Raw genomic sequence first — 16,309 nt, 5'->3', positions numbered from 1 at the left:
TGTTGTTGTTTTGACAGGTTTTGTTTGTTGGAAACTGTAATTAACATTGAAAAATGGATTAGAAAACCTGAAGTGGATTGAAAAGCTTTATTTCATTAATAAAACCACAATTACACATAGCATTCAATCACAACTTATTACATATAGTGCATCTACTTTCATGTTGACTAAATGTAGTCAATAAAACATTTTAAAATTAACATTAAAAAAACTCCAAATATTTCATGCTTATATACACAATACTTTGAAATTATTTCTACATGCAGTGCTAATTATAGAGGGGCCCTGGCCCCTTCCTTCCTGCAGGATGGGCAAAGGATCTGAAATAACAGATGCATTCAACTGCAGAACTGGAAGCTGAACCAGAATGATGGAAGCCAAACAGAAGAGGGAAAGGTGTCCACTAGAGGTTTGTTTAGGCTTGTATCAAAACCCTCAAAGATATCTGGAACAGTAGTTTTATAAACCTGTCCATTTGTGTGATGGGGCATCAATGACAAGGCTGCAGATCACAGAAGAGAATACAACTTTGTCACTGTTCTGCAGGCACTAAGAAGAAATCTAGGAAGATTTCTGTCCTCTTCTAAATTCAAAACATTATGGCTGTTTCCTGTACCTAATTATTTTCCCTTCTCCCCCTGCTTGCTCCTATTCTGTTACTGCTTTAGGCATTTAGATCACTTATTTGCCTTTTTTACATTTACATAGCTGGACTGTCATTAATGTATGCTAAAGCCCTTAGAAATGTAGTCCTTTGAAGGAATGTCACTGTCTTCTATTTTATTAACATGGACCTCGAGAATGTTGGCCAGACCTTTCCTCCCAAAACACAGATGAAAACTGATCCTCTCGCAGTTTGGGAAGCAGGTAAAAAATCAAGGAAGGAAAGGTCAGTTATCAGTAACAGTAGGAAAAAAATCCAAGAGTTCAAGTAATCTTAAAAATCAGGAAGGAAAACGTATCTCTCTGTCCTGTATTTGATAAAAAAATGAGTTTCTTATGCAATAAAAAGTTGAATCTGTGTATTTATCAATAACATATCATCTAAGGCAGCCCAGGAATACATTATAGTCTAAAAAAATAACTAGGAGAAGCCTAAGTCTGCTTTACTCTAAGCTACCCAAACCACCTGCCTCCACTTGTCGTGAAGTATAATCCCATCTTTGGGTGAAACAACCATATCACACAGTAAAGAAACAGCAGAAGTCCCTAATTAATTCCTAATGCTGGGGTACTTCCAACTTAAAAATACAAATCCAATACTTCTGGATTTTGGTAAATATACAGCATGACAAAAGTCTCGTGCTTCTGCTGTCAATCAGTGTTCATCCTCGTCAAAACAGACACAAAATGAGGCTCTATAAACAGCAATGCTGCTGTTTGAAAACCAAATTGGAAAACAAACTAATGGAAGATAAAATAAATCCAAAAGGATACTGACGTAAGTAACAAAGATCATGAAAGACAACTTCTTTCTTTGTTGGTTTTTTTCAAATTAATTTTAGATAGTGACAATTAAAACACAGTTGAGGACTCCATGGACTACTACGTTTCCTTCAGCTGAAAGGGTGTAGCATGATAGCTACAACTTTATTACAAACCACAAGCCAACATGTAATGCCAACACCACCTGAAAGAGATTTAGAATATGATTTAAGTCATTACATCAATAACCCTGAAGCACATGTATGTCTGAAAACAACTTTGGAAGTGTAAAAAACCCTTTAGAGTTGTGAGGTGAGCAGGAACAAAACATCTTTTTATATACAAAGTTTTCTCTTCAAGGGATGGCAGCTAACTCCACATCAGTCCCAAGAAAATCTGAAGACTGTCCAGGGAAAAGAGTACCAAATAAATTAATATGAGCTGAAGCACAGCATACAGAACCCTCAGCTAAAAACATCTGCTATGTCCCTAACAGGAAATGTCAAAGGTGCTGATACTACAGGTTTGGCAAGTAACAGCATACTTTGCTAGAATGCAAATTCAAGATTTAAGAGGTAAAAAGCAAATTTCCTCTGAAATTCAATCAGCCTTTTGGAAAGTATTAAATCCATACTTGTCTCTTTTCCCCTTGCTCCCCATACTGAGAAACACCAAAATCTTTACCAGTGGCCCAGGATGCTTTGTGCCACTGCTGCTGAAAGGGTCCTGCCATTCCAATTAGCAGCACAGAAATTTATACTGATGTGATGGAACAGAGGGTGTGCACAGGCTGTAACACTCAGCACTTTCCTATTGCAGACTATGTGGCATCACAGAATTCATAGCACATGTGAAGAAACTAACTTTTTGGTGATTTTTGAATCTTTTCTATCACCTAGAATTCAAAAGCAATCTCTTTCCTGTGATCATCAACCAAACGAAAAAAAAACACCAACAAGCAGATTTGAAGGCAGACATGGATATAAATCTTTTTAAATCCCTTCAAATGCTACCTAAATAAACCTCTTCCAAAGACCATTCTCCTACCCTGCACAGAAGCAGACTCTTGTCTTGCCCAGGAAGCATGCTGAATACAAACCATTCTCCTCATGGCAAAGACACAACAACATACAATACCAACAATATATTTGGAATTCCTTCTAAGGTAATTAGGACTTAGAAAGCTAACAGGAAGATTGACCAGCAAGCATTTTAGCTTGGAAGCAGATTTCCACACTACACTGCTCTGTTACCATAGAGCCAGCTCACTTTTCACTCAGAAACAACATGAGATAACATTGTTTCTATGAAAACCAATATGATTCTATAAAAAAAAAAAAATGTTATTTAAACTGCCCAAAAAAAAAGGAAGTAAATAGGTAAAAATGCAAGAGAAGCACAATCTGTAAAGGGGTGGGAACAGATGAGATAAAACGCCAAATAAAAAACACTAGCACTCTGAAGTTACAACATTTAGAAATCGTAGCAGTTTATAAGAAACACAGATCTATTAAATATTTGCCTATTTTTAAACCTAATTCTACTATTTCAGTGCACTCCTTAAGATAAAAATATTTATCATTTGAAATCTTCACCAGGGCCTGTTCCATACATATGAAGACAAAGCTGCCCTATTAGAGAAGAAATAAAAATGAATAATAATCCATTACATTGTCGGTTAAATAAACAAGAATGAAATATCTATGAAACAGCTCATGCCACACCTGGAACTCCTCCTTGTTCTAATGGAGTTAGAAGAAAAGTACAGAAGCAGTGCTTTTAACCTAGGTTTGCTCTTTATCACCACAGTGCTAGCATCTGCATAGGCTTGGGAAGTGTACTTTTCCAATGTTCAGTCCTTACCTGCCACCCCAGTAGGAAAGGCTACCAAGCGCTCCAGTGGAGCAAGCCATTTGCTTGGAAGCACTGTAACTGGCTCAGAATAGTATTTCCAAATCAGAGAGATCATCAAAGCAGCCTAGAATAGAAATTTTTATTAGCTTGGGTAATAATACACATCAAAGTATGCTACCACCGCTACTCTGAAACAATAAATAATAAACTAACTGAAGGGAATAGTTTCTTTGTCATTTTACACTGTTCTTAAGCAAGTTAATATTTTTTAAATCAGTTTGAGCTTAAATTAATACACAATGCTAAAGGTAGCAGTGAGATGTTGGAAAAGACTGCTTCTTCCTTAGACCCTGGTTCTAATCTAGAACAGGCGACCATAATAATAGCTAAATTCTGATGACTGTTTTTAGCCATAATCTTTGCCTGCTAGGAATCCAACTCACTTTAATATTACTCTAAGGACATCTTCATGCTGACCACTGTTATCCTGATTAACAGATAATTTTTTGGCATCAAGTCTGAGCTACAAAGAATTTGATGAGGCACTGTGGGGAAATGTGTGGCAGCTGTAAGTGTAGATTTGAATCCTCAGCAAAAGCTTATTTTGTTCTCAAAAATGTAAGTAAAAAGTATTGGCATGCATTGGATCATTCCTGGGTCTAGTGCCATGTATAATTAAAAAAACAAACAGTGATTAATGAGCTAAAACAAACTCCTATCTTGTAATCTCAAAACAGAGTTGAAATAAAGCTCAGAACTCCTTCCATCCACAACTACCAGACCTTATCAGCAACATCTCTCCCTTTATTTCAAGCATCTCTTTAAGTTTGGCATGCACTGTCATTGGAATGTCAAACACCTGTGTGACTAATGATCAACCATTAAATGCAGGAGAGAAATGTAACACTACTAGGATTTGGTTTAGTAATTTGTAGTTGTAATAAAATATTTACTTACTTGTAAGATGTAGAATACAATATTTATAACCCACTTTATTTTGGCTAATTGGGCAGTACGTGCTTTCACTGTTAAAGAAAAAAATTACCCTGTATTATTTATATTAATGAATCACACTTAACTTCACTCTTTATATCAAGATATTGCACCCTTAAAAAAAAACAACCAAACAAACAACCTCTTTTCAAACGACTCATAGCAATATTAAAAGTACCCTTCCAGAAGAAAATGCTAGGTCCATATCACACTCCAGCTCTTTGTATAGTCTACCTTGAAAACTTGCAAAATAGTGATATCCCAGACAGAGAAATTTCACATTTAATCAAGAACACTATTCCCAAACAAGAACAGTCACTGTGGTTGCTAATTTAGATGAAAAAAAGTTTTTTTTTCACTTTTCTGAAAGGAGAGAAGCAGATGCACTTTTTGCCTTATTTTATTCAGGAACACAGTCAAAAAAGTATTCTTTCACTGAATGAATCATGGTCAGGTTCAGCATCAAAACTTCGCCTTCCAATTTTCCTTATGTTACAGTATCTTAGACCAGTATAAAGAAGGCCAGTGAAGACAGCACCTCTTCAAACATAACAGTGGCCAAAGTTTTCTAAAACAATGTTATTGGTTGCTAAGTAAACTACTCAAATACAGTTTAATTGAGATTATTGAGTTAAGAATTATACTACTGAAAGCAATCCAAAACTGCTTATTTTAAATATTATACATGTGCCTATTTGGCAAAGAGGAGACAGACAAAGCAAGCAGTCTACTATACTGTTAGGATCAGTTAGTGAGTTTGGGCAAAGACAGGAGCAAAAGCTCTGGTGCCAAAGGTTTATGTATACTTTCTACCATGAGACAACAGACTATACTACTATGAAATCCAAATTGAGGCAAAGCACTACAGCTTTATGGCAAAAGCTGCTGCGTAAAATCAGACAGGATTGCAAAATGACACAAAAGATCTCATCTGTTACTTTATAATCAATGCTTTCTCTCAAATAGCCCCAACCAAGCAATGCATCCTTTTGCAATGAAGATACATAGCAGAGGACTTTCTCCACCTACTAAAAACGAGTCAGTGATAAGAATCACTGAGAAAGAGTGAATAATTACATACTGAAGTCCAGGAAATTCCTTCCAAGATTTTTTAAAATCTAAATCACTCTCTTATCACAGTGTGCAGAACAATAGAACAATGCATAACTGAAAGACAAAAGCAAGCTCTCAAAAAAACTTTAAGAGAAAGACAGAAACAAACACACACACACAGTAGAACTGGATAAAAAGGAGAGGAAAATTTTCAATGGAAGAATACACTTAAAACTGAAAGCACTCCTTACAAAATGTTTTTCAGAGACTAGAAGAGGGAATAAACATTGATTGCACTCTACCGTGAGTTTTAAGCTTGTCAGTCATTTTGTTAATCTTTCTTTCCAGGCGGGCATATCTAGCGAACTCATCCATCATACTAATGGTTGATAGCTCTTGCTTCATGCTCTGAATTTCAGCTCTCATTTGGGACTCCTGCTCTGCATCCTTTTGTAACAATCTGGATATCTAAGAAGAAATAGTACCAGTTATTTACCCAGAATTCCACTAACTTTATTTTTAATATGTATGAAATATCATCTGCTTCCATACTCAAACTCTCCCCATCAAAAAAGGCACAGGAAGACACACGAAAACCTTGGTTTAACATCTGCAACTTACTCTAAAAGCCAAAGACGTTTTACCCTTACTCTGACTGAAGCAAACCAAACTTAGTTTCACCGTCCCTGCAGGACAGTGATTGTCAACTTTTCTAACTATGGTTAACAGCCTTTTCCCTCTCTACTTCTGCTTTCATCTCCTCACTCTCAATGATTTTGCTTTCTGAGACCTTTCAAATCCCCCAAGCCCTGCCTTAGCTGATCTGCCATCCTCCCTCCTTGCAGTTCTAATCATGCACTGCTTGGGTGACATGCGCCTGGTATGTACAGGAAATACCCCTTCTCATCACTGCTCTTTCCAGCTTCAGCAAGGCCCATACTTCTTTGTCATTTCACAGACACATTTCACAGAATCACAGAAATGTTCAGTTTGGAAAATACCCTCAGGATCACCAAGTCCAACCAATAACCCTACTCTACAAGGTTCATCCTAAACCATATCCCCAGCACCAGATCCAAACGACTTTTGAACACATCCAGGGTTGGTGGCACAACCACCTTCCTGGGCAGCCCAGTCCAGTACCCGAAATTTCCAGCACTAGCAGCTTCAGCAAGGGTCTAAACTAACTAATCCAGAAATTTTATGCACTGAAGCCAAATTTTAGATTTCACCAATAAAACACAGCTCACCAACCAGGAATCACTCCTCTATAGCCTAGTCCAGAAAATGCCATACTGGCTGAGAGCTGTGATCCCTCTAACCTCTAATCTTAACCATTGCCTCGAAAACAGCAACACAAATTCACATTAGTTATTATTCTTACATCTCATGCGTGCATTCAAACATGGTTTTCTTAAAACACTTTATAGTTTCTTGGCTACAGTTATTTCCTCCCAACACAGACGTAAAAAGGTGTGTTAGCAAACATTTTCTTCCCTTTCTTTTCATGAAGCACCACCTGTGTTTTGCTTCATGAGTTCCTTTAAAGAATAAATACGTAACAACATAAAAAGTTTTTTCTTGCTGTTCGTTAGCAAATCTTTTTAGCCTTTTCTCCCCAGAAACATTCTCAGTTCTGCAGTCAATGAAAACACTGCACTACCGTTGTGAACCACAGGAAAGCACTGAGCAGAGATTTTAATTTGTCATCTACAGTCACATCGAATTCAGCTTTCCAAATTGCAAAGACTAATCTATATTTTAAAGGATTTTTATCCATTATCAAGCAGTACACACTGATCTGCATGGCAGTGAAGTCATTTAGATGGAAGGCACCGTTTTAGCACACCTGCTCGCACGTAAGCTCACTTGGCAGTCACCAGCTTTACTGTTCCATTATTCTGTTATCTATGCTTCCACAGAAACACTTCAGATCCGAGTTAGGAGTATATTAGAAACTCTAATATAAGGTTTACTCCTACGATGTCCAACTCCTTAGTCTCTGAATCCACTGACTTCCCTTCTCAACAATGAAGATGTCTGTTGAAAACATGGAAGACTGAGCAAAGCTGTTCTTTATACTCCTGCAGTATCCCCAAGGGCAGGAACCACAGGAACACCGTCAAACACACTGATAACTCATTACTCAGAACTCTGCAATAAAGCCTGCTTAATCGAGGCTGCCGGTCACCCACCCGTGACCGGTGCTGGGTTTCACGATGCCCAGTTCTTCCCACCGTCAGCCTCTCAATCTTCTAAAGCAAGGCGCAGGAACAGGCCTTACTAGTTACAGTTAGGGATGCACTATGGGTACCCCGGGACATTGGGAGCCCCCCGAAACCAGCACCTCTCTTTCCCTCCACTGCTCAGCTTCACCTCACTCCTTAGCTGCCAGGCGGGCGTGACGCCCCCTTCGCAAAACACTGGGTGCTACGCAAGGGCCTCCTTAGCGCCCTGCCTCGCCGCCGGCTTGGCCCCCCACACTTTGTCTCAGAAACTCGGTGTGAAAGGCTGGGCCAGGCGAAGCCCTCAGCTACCAGGGAAAGCGCGAAGAAGGCAAATGGCGTCCGCCTACGGCCCCGGTTTACAACCAGCGGCTGCCACCCCCTCCCCGGGCTGGCAGGGGGCGTGTCGGGCCCACTGACGTCACTTACAATGGAGGAACAGGAGGGCAAGAGGATCTTGAGAGCGTTGCAGAGGAAGACAGAGCTCAGCACCAACAGCCAGGCGCCGCTCTCCGCCATGACGCGACCCCCCGCGGGCGGGCAGCCACGCCACGCCCCTCCTTGCCTCTCCCGGGCACTCCCGCGAGGGCAGTACCGCGCCGGGGCGGCCACCCCTCACGCGTGGGGAGGCTGGCGGGCGCCCGCCTGAGGGAAACCGGGGACACGCGTGGCCAGGTGACAGCGGCTGGCCAATCGAGAGGCTGCCTCCTCTCCCCCTGCCAGGGAGGGCGGTGATTAGGTGAGAGGTCCCGCCCCGCGCGCCACCCTGTGCGCGCGCGCAGTGGGGCCGCTGGCGACAACGGGTCCCGCCTCGCGGTGGCGCCCCTCGGGCGGGGCGGCCGCCGGAGAGCGTCCCCCAGCCGTCGCCCCCTCCCACTACCACCCCCCCACCCCCTCCAATCCGGCTGGATCCTGTTGCGGTGCCGCTGGCGCTGCTGGGATGGGGGGGGGGGGGGGCGGTTTTCCTACGCAGTGAGGCTGGCTAGCAGGCAGCTGCTCGCCGTGAGGCACCCAGCGCACGCAGCAGTCGGGTGGGAGCCGCCGCAGCACCTGGGATCGCGGCCGAGAGCCGCTGGCGCGCAACTTCGCCATGCCGAAGAGAAAGGTGACGCGAGCGGGAAACAGCGGAGCTTCCGACGGGGAGTCGCACTGCTCGCGGCGGCCCCGCGCCACCGCCGCACGGGAGGTTGGAGGGCAGAGGGCGGTCGACTGCGCTGGGACTCGACTCAGAGGGAAGCGGCCGCTCCGAGGACATTGGTGTGGCGATCTAGAACACTGCCGGGGGCCGGCACGTTTTTGCGAGCTAGCTCCGTACTGCCTGACGGAGACCGTACTACGGGGTGGGGGGAGCGAATGCGTGCAGGCGGCAGTGATGTCGTCTGGAAGGTTCTGCGAGGTCTTGCTGGGCGCTTCGCCTCCCAGGCTCCAAATCCAAAAGCGGCGGCTGCAGCGGCGGCGGGAAGGGGCGGGCGGGGGGACGGGCGGGCGAGCGAGCGAGCGGCGGCGTCACGTGTCCGTCCTCCCTCCTTCCCGCCCCGCCGGGACGCGAGGCGCCTGCGCCGCCTGACGCGCGCTGTTTATGTTGGCAGGTGACGGTGGCGGACGGGGAGGCCCCGGAGGAGGTAGGTGACGAGGGCAGGGCAACGGCGAGCCATCAGGGGCTTGCCCCTCGCCGATGCCGGCGTGCCTGCCCGTCAGCTTACGCCGTTTCTCTCTATTTGTAGCCGAAGAGGCGATCGGCGCGGCTTTCTGCTGTAAGTACACGAGAGGAGGAGTGTTCCTGTTGGTTTGGGTGGGGAGGGGTTAGTCTTGTATCGAAAAGTGAATTACCCAGGGCTGAATCTCCGTTGCTTGTTTTTTCTCAGAAACCTGCTCCTGCCAAAGCAGAGACGAAGCCAAAAAAGACAGCGGCAAAGGTGAGAGTTGCTTGCTGGCAGGAGGGAAAGGAAGTGGTCAAATTTGTTTGCAAATACCTGATCGCAGCCTATTTTATGTGTTCCATCCGTGGTGTCAGAATGTTTTATTCAAGGAACACTCAATGTAGCTGAAGTGTCCCTTTTAAATGCTTCTGCCTACTATAAATATTTTGCAGGTGCATTCCACCACCGAATACATCCTTGTTAAGCTTTCAAAGCATTGCGTAGGAAATATGGGTGCTGATTCATAGGTATTAGATGGTCATTTGGTTCATCACTGTAACAAATCGTGATCGAATATAGCTTAAAGCATTGTGTTAGGACGGGAAAAAGTACTTGAATTACTTCGACAGCCATTGAAAATGGTCTGAGTTTACCTTTGATCAGAATACCTTTCAGGTCTTCATATATGTAAGTGTGGTTTCGTACCATCTTTCATTTTTCACCATAGCCTTCACAGTGACAAATTGAGGTGTAAAATTCTTTGTTTCTTGTCAGAAGCAGAAGAGGCTGTGTACCTTTTGACTTGTTGGTGTATGTATTTTTAAGTCTTTCATTTTGATTATAAACTTATTAATGGCTGGATTAAGAGCATTTAAAATACATTAATCTGGAACTGCAGACTTTTTGATGTCTCCATTTGATTAATGAACAGTAATACACTTCCATTCAAATGGTTTGAATATCAGTGGATTTTCATTCGCAGAGTTGTAAACCTACATAATTTGGGAAAACATTCCAATTTTATTGCAGTTTCGATTCTCTCTAGTGTCTTTGATTCGTTTAATTCTTAATGATACTACTTGATGCTGACCGACATACATGATGCAGACTTGCTACTTATAACTGCTTCTAGAAAGAAATGTTTCTGCATTGTACAGCCAAGAGCATAGTCCTGTGAACCAAGTACATCACAAAAAAGTGTCATCTTAGAATATTAGGTAGAACATCTTGCCTGAGGCCTCTGGAATGCTGCTATAACATGAATATGGGATGTGAGCAGTCCTTTTCTTTAAGTTGCTATTACCATTAGTAACTCAAATAAACATACAATTTTTTCTACATTCAGTTCTCTCTCTTCTAAAACTCATGCTGTCACTAAAATACTTTGCATTTGGAAACTTTGTAATGTAAAAATGTCTTCTGTTTTGATTGCGTTTTACTTCTCCAGCTTCAGTACTTTTTCATTTTAGCTGTTTCTGGACTTTATTTAAATGGGTTGCATGAATACTTTACATGCCAGTGTTTTTTTTCTGTATTTGATCTATCAAAGGATGGGTATTGTAACTTTTTAAAACTCAAATAGCTTTTTTTCTGTTTGGGAGAAGTTCATTGTGGAGTTACTCAGTGGGATTTTAAAAAATAAATAGAAAAATAAGTTGTTGACAGAATACAGAAGTTGTCGTGTTGTGAAATTATCTATTGACTGAATTTGTAATGCAGAGCTTAGCCTTTATAAGAAAAAATTTTTTTTACCATTGGCATGTTTCAGCTATTCTCTTTATAATTTTGAGGAGTGACTTTTTCTGAAATAAGAGCAGAAAATATCTAAAGTTTGTGCATGTTGATTATTTAGTTACATGAGACAACGTGCTTCCTTTTTTATTTATTTATCCCTGCATCTCTTGTGTGTGTAATGTAACTTACCCCATGTTTGTATCCAGTGATGTAGAACACTTCAAAATTTTTTGAGTAGTTGCAGTTGGGTGACAAAACTTTATTTTCAGAGATGCTGTTGATGTGAGCATTCATGTAAAATAGGAAATTTATTCAGATAGCTGTTGAAAAGTTGTGTGTGTGAAGTAAGGAAGTTACATGTTTTTTCTAAGGAAGAAAGCTTGGAATTAAGATATTATGGATAGTACTTGTAACCAAAAGATTTCTAGATCCACGTGTCTACAGTACCTGACATATGCAAAAATGAGAACTTTATTTCTTGGAGTAAGTTTTAGGTCGGGAACCGCAAATCAGGACATACTTTGAAGAAAATGTTTATGAAATGCACAAGTGATTTTTTGTTTTAAATGAGATTAGACACATTTTAAAGTAGGTCAGTGTAGTATGTGCTTAGATATGTAAGTTATAAATGCATTGCATTCTCTTTGTGTTTACATTGTTCCTGTCTGGAAAAAGTGTTCGTCATTTATTGGATGTTTTTGTTAGTATAATAAAGTAATGTTTGACAGATGATGTCAAAACCAATGCATTTATGTAATTCTGAATTGACAGAACTATTTTTGTAAGTAGGGGGATCAGCATGAGGACAGGCAAACTCTTTAGCATTTGGTTGCTGTAAGGAATTTTCCTGGAGGATATACTGCATATTTTTATTGAAGTAGCTCATGAACAAATTCTTCCTATTTAAAAACAGTTGTTTAGGTACAAAGGATGTGACTTAGATCCTTACTAAGGAGCACTGAAAAGGATTGCATTATATGGTGCATTTATTTAGGTTAGGTAACCCTAATTTCAGCTTATCAGTATGAGAGGAAAAAGAGGATTTGAAGTGCTTTGTGTTGACAAAGTGGAAGGACTGTATCACATTTTTTTATGACTCACTAAATTAAATCATGTATTACGACTTGCTCTGACCAGTAGAATCTATTTATCTTCCCATCACAGGTTGATTATCTCCTACTATCTGAAACTGTCATGGTTTGTCCATATATTAGTTTGGCAAACTTACTTGGTAGCTGAGTTATGTATTAGCTCATTGGTGGTTGATAACAGCACTTGCTGTTTAGTAAGTCTTGGGTTTGTGTTTTTTTTGTTAATATTGAAGTTTTCCTGTGACCTACTAGATAATTTACTTGTTGAAAATATATTCCATTGTAGGATAAATCTGAGGACAAGAAAGCTCCATCAAAGGGGAGAAAGGGGCCTAAAGGAAAACAGACAGAAGAGACAAACCAAGAACAAACAAAGGACAACTTGCCTGCAGAAAATGGGGAGGCTAAAACTGAGGAGGTAAAGTTGTCTGTGTTCTCTGATGCAAAACAGCTAGAAAACTCGCTGTGCTATCTATCACAAGTATTCTTAGTGTAGAATCTATTTCTGCCAAAAGAGAGATGGAGGCTATTGAAATATTAGTAACTACCTGGAAAATTTGAGTTGCCCCGATAACAGTCCTTGAAATAAGGAACAAGGTGAGACTTTACCAAATTCTGATACAGAATAGTGTACTTCAGTGAGAGGCTGTTGTCCTTGTGATCTCGTCAAAACAACAATAAATACAAGGTGCGTGGAGAGGATGTTGTGCTAGGAGGGTCCAGGTGGTTTGTCTTTGGAGCCTTGGTCTGGGTTTTAGTCTGCTTTTGCTGTTACTGGCAAAGGTTCTTTCATTCTATAAAAGGGCAGGATTAATTTTTTTGATAAGGGCAGGATTAATTTTTTGAGACTGGAGCATTTTTCACTGAAAAGCCAAAGTTGAGATAGCATTTACAGACGTCACTGATAAAGACACTGCTGGTGGAAGGGACAAGTTGGTGCAGGTGTGGAAGCAATGGCTGTTGTTGCTGGGGGAATCAGTCGTGGCTGTAATACTGTGCTAAAATGGCTACATTGCTGAAGATTTTTGAGTCGCTGATCATCTTAACTCCTCACTATACTTTTTCTGTGATGTGGACATAATTCAGTTTTAATTTTACGACAAGATCTGTAGGGAGAGAAGCAGTGCCTCTTAATAGGGCAACCGTTAACAATTGGATGAAACACAAGTTTTCATGTGGTAATAGGCTTAGAAGTAGTTTCTGGTTGCTGCAATATAGAATGCCTCATTTTAATTAGTTCAGTGGAGTCTGCAGATCAGATAGATGATTTTTTTTTTATTTAAATGGCTCGTGTTTCCTGTCTAGTTGGATTGAGAAGTAGGGTTATCTTGGAGATAGAATTCAGCTACATTTTTTTCTATCTCCCTGATGTACTGATATGCAGATAGATCTTCAAGGAGAAGAGTATTGTATTTTGTGGAAGATGATTGGTTTTGGTGCATGAGGAAGGTATAAATTGGTATTTTGGTGTACAAAACAGCTTACTTTGAGGTAACAGATTTTCATTTGCAAGCTTACAATGTGCAAAGTATTTGCAAGCTTACAACTTTGTGAAAAAGTTGTAGGAATTCCTTACCTCACTTTCTGCATAGCTTTGGCTCTGTATTGCTGTTGTATAATCTTGTCTTTTCATTTCTGCATGTAGTATTTCAGGAATGCCAGCAGAAGCTTAAATGTGGCAATGTTTCTCAACTGGCTGAGATGGTGTAAATTTACAAGGAATACATACTGATTTAGGAGTCCCATGAGCCAAAGCTGCAGGTTTAATAGAATACCTAAGCCTAGAAAAGACAGATGTATACTCTGCCCTGTTGGAAGCGACTGTTTTTCAGTCAGGACAGTAGCGTCAACAGTGCTATTGTTAATCCACGACCTGGTGACAGGCCAGTGATTACTTCTGGTGGTAGTCAAAGAGAATGGCAATGGAAATGGCTTCCACACTGTATACTTCAAAAGCTTCCCCCAGGTGGCAGTCAAGACTGGAAGGGATGTTAGGGTTCCTGTGTGGGTACTGCTGTGATTAAACAATTTAGCCTGCTGGTGGTGCTGCGGAGCTTTTGGAATAATTTAATTTTTATGTTAATACATGCTACATTCCTTTTTCTAGCCTACATTGCAGATGCAGCAAGTTTTCTGATCTGAATGGAGTTAGGATTTTAGTCAAGTTTATATGAACTTGTTGGGAAGTTGAGACACAGCATATGGGGACTTGTCTTGAAAACAGTGTAGCTCTGCTGCTACAGTTCAGCTTCACTGAATGTGTTTTTTAAAAATGATGCTTAAGGCATGATTCTAAGTCTTCATTACTTTAAAGTATGATGAGATTTTGGAATGTATTAATAGTGTTGCATTGAAATTTAAGTATATGAATTGCATCTGTAGAGGCTTTTTTAAATGGTCTATATACAGGGGTTTGAGTTTAGGTTAAAGCAACTCACTGTATCCTGTCTCAAAGGCAGTAATTATTGAAATGGGCTTTGTTGTTTAAAACAAAATATTTTGCAGTGTGTGTTGAGTAGTAACAATAGCAACAATCTGAAATTCATACTGAGGCATCTGAGGAAATAGAAGCCTTTTCAAGACAGCTTGGCTTTTGTTGGTTGTTACCCAAAAGAAACCAGCAGCCTGTGACATTGATTTATTAAGATTTTAAAGCTTGGTATGTAGAAACAAGTCATAGTTTTGTGTGTATGTCAGGTTAACTAACTTGAGCATTAAAAATACTACCAACTAAGAAGCTGAATCACTTAGAAACTTCCTGCATTGAAGTGTCATGTTTTTTGTCTTCTTTTCAGACCCCAGCATCTGATGCAGCAGTAGAGAAAGAAGCAAAGTCTGAGTAACATCTGGTACTAAGTCTTTAACTGGTGGTCCTTATACCTTTCTTCTTGTACAATTCAGAGGAATATTTTTATCAACTATTTTGTAAATGCAAGTTTTTTAGTAGCTCTAGAAAACACATTTTTAAAAAGGAGAGAATCGCAACTCAACCCATTTTTTTACATATTTAGATAAGTGTAAATGCTTTTTTTAAGTGGTAAAATCATGTACTGGTTGTCTGTTTTCTATGAAACCAGAAATTAATGACATGTTACATAAAGAAGAGGAGGGCTCTGAAGCCTTCATGTTCCACAGACTGGGAGGGACAGTTTTTCTATCCTACTAAATTAAGCATAACACAGATTTGACTTTGGAATTCATAATGATATGTTGAGAATGTCTTAACATTTTGGTTATTTATCTTCTATGGTTGTACCATCAGTAGAAATGCTTATCTAATAAAACTGCTCCCTAGTGTTGGATTTGTTGCTGAGTGACCTATATGTGTGACAAAGTTAATTTTGGTAGTTGTAGCTTTATTTTTTTCCAAAAACTTTGTAGCTATGATGCAAAAAAGACAGACTAAAAGTTTCCAATCTAAAGATTAAGTAGTAATTCTCTGCTTGGCAGACATAAAGACATAACTTGCTATATCAGTATTTGAGGCACTGGAACTTCACATCCAGTTTTAAAGGACAGCTTATCTACAAAAATGAAATGAAAAATATTTGCAATAGTCTTAGGAAAAAAAACCCACAGAATTACACTTTTTAGGTTTAAAAATAAACCTATGTGAATAAAAACAATTGTAAGATTGTTCATAGTGTCTGTGATCACCAAACAAAAGCCAAATAAATCTTGATTATGAAAGGATGTTTCTGTTAGCTTCTGCACTGAGTATGACAACTTGCAATCCAAGTGGTGTAGTTCTTGATTTTTAAACATGTTCTTAACATTGTTGAAAGTGTACTTGTCAAGAGATGGGTGGTAATGCATGAAGCGAGTTGCAGTTTTAATATGGACTTCCAAGTTGAAAGATGACAGTCTAGTGCTGCTTACCTTAACAACAAAAAACCAATAATGAGTAAGCATCAGGTGTTCTTATCTGCTTGTTATCTAAGAGTGCATATGCACTCTTGTGTAAATGTGCTTTAAGGAAGACAAACAAAGCAGTCCTTTTGAATGGTAACTGATCAGATCCTCTTGCTGTTGTGTTGGAACTTTATTGGAATTTCCCCAATTATTGTCTTAAAATCAGTAAAGCTTCAGATGTCTGAGGAAAGACAAACCTAGGCTGTGAAACCTGCCCAAGTAGCTGAACCTATGCTGTGGAATCCATAGAGGATGAGCTGTGGAACAGCCTGGGCTGGAGCAGGGAAAAAAAACGGAAGAAAACTTCCATGTTGCTGCTGATGAGCAACTGTGAGGTGAGCTCACTGTGCTGTGGGCAGATGCAGCTGCTATGTAAGGGTGC

The 16,309-nt window shown here is 40.3% G+C and overlaps 2 protein-coding genes across 2 annotated transcripts; one reads left to right on the top strand and one right to left on the bottom strand.

The window, feature by feature from the left end:
- Nucleotides 1-72: 72 nt before the first annotated feature.
- GET1 (guided entry of tail-anchored proteins factor 1) lies at nt 73-8,335 on the bottom strand. Its single transcript, XM_064152551.1, has 5 exons — nt 7,980-8,335; nt 5,628-5,793; nt 4,237-4,304; nt 3,289-3,403; nt 73-1,630 (listed from the first exon to the last, which is right to left on the bottom strand). The coding sequence occupies exons 1-5, from the start codon at nt 8,067-8,069 to the stop codon at nt 1,557-1,559; spliced, it is 513 nt and encodes a 170-aa protein (XP_064008621.1). The 5' UTR covers nt 8,070-8,335; the 3' UTR covers nt 73-1,556.
- A 188-nt stretch (nt 8,336-8,523) lies between these two features.
- On the top strand, nt 8,524-15,708 carry HMGN1 (high mobility group nucleosome binding domain 1). The gene is made up of 6 exons (XM_064152553.1): nt 8,524-8,655; nt 9,140-9,172; nt 9,275-9,304; nt 9,416-9,466; nt 12,302-12,433; nt 14,811-15,708. The coding sequence occupies exons 1-6, from the start codon at nt 8,641-8,643 to the stop codon at nt 14,856-14,858; spliced, it is 309 nt and encodes a 102-aa protein (XP_064008623.1). The 5' UTR covers nt 8,524-8,640; the 3' UTR covers nt 14,859-15,708.
- Nucleotides 15,709-16,309: the final 601 nt, after the last annotated feature.

The sequence above is a fragment of the Pogoniulus pusillus genome, chromosome 12 (genome assembly GCF_015220805.1).
Source record: "Pogoniulus pusillus isolate bPogPus1 chromosome 12, bPogPus1.pri, whole genome shotgun sequence".
NCBI lineage: Eukaryota > Metazoa > Chordata > Aves > Piciformes > Lybiidae > Pogoniulus > Pogoniulus pusillus.
This window is presented reverse-complemented; position numbering and strand designations above follow the sequence as displayed.

Bases quoted from the DNA above. Each gene is read 5' to 3' on its own strand.
- GET1 (XM_064152551.1), bottom strand. From the start codon at position 8,069: ATGGCGGAGAGCGGCGCCTGGCTGTTGGTGCTGAGCTCTGTCTTCCTC. The intron at 5,794-7,979 runs GTAAGTGACGTC...ATTTCTTCTTAG, and splicing joins TGCCCTCCTGTTCCTCCATT to ATATCCAGATTGTTACAAAA. The intron at 3,404-4,236 runs GTAAGTAAATAT...TTTCTATTCTAG, and splicing joins TTGTATTCTACATCTTACAA to GCTGCTTTGATGATCTCTCT.
- HMGN1 (XM_064152553.1), top strand. The intron at 9,467-12,301 runs GTGAGAGTTGCT...ATTCCATTGTAG, and splicing joins CAAAAAAGACAGCGGCAAAG to GATAAATCTGAGGACAAGAA. The intron at 12,434-14,810 runs GTAAAGTTGTCT...TCTTCTTTTCAG, and splicing joins GGGAGGCTAAAACTGAGGAG to ACCCCAGCATCTGATGCAGC.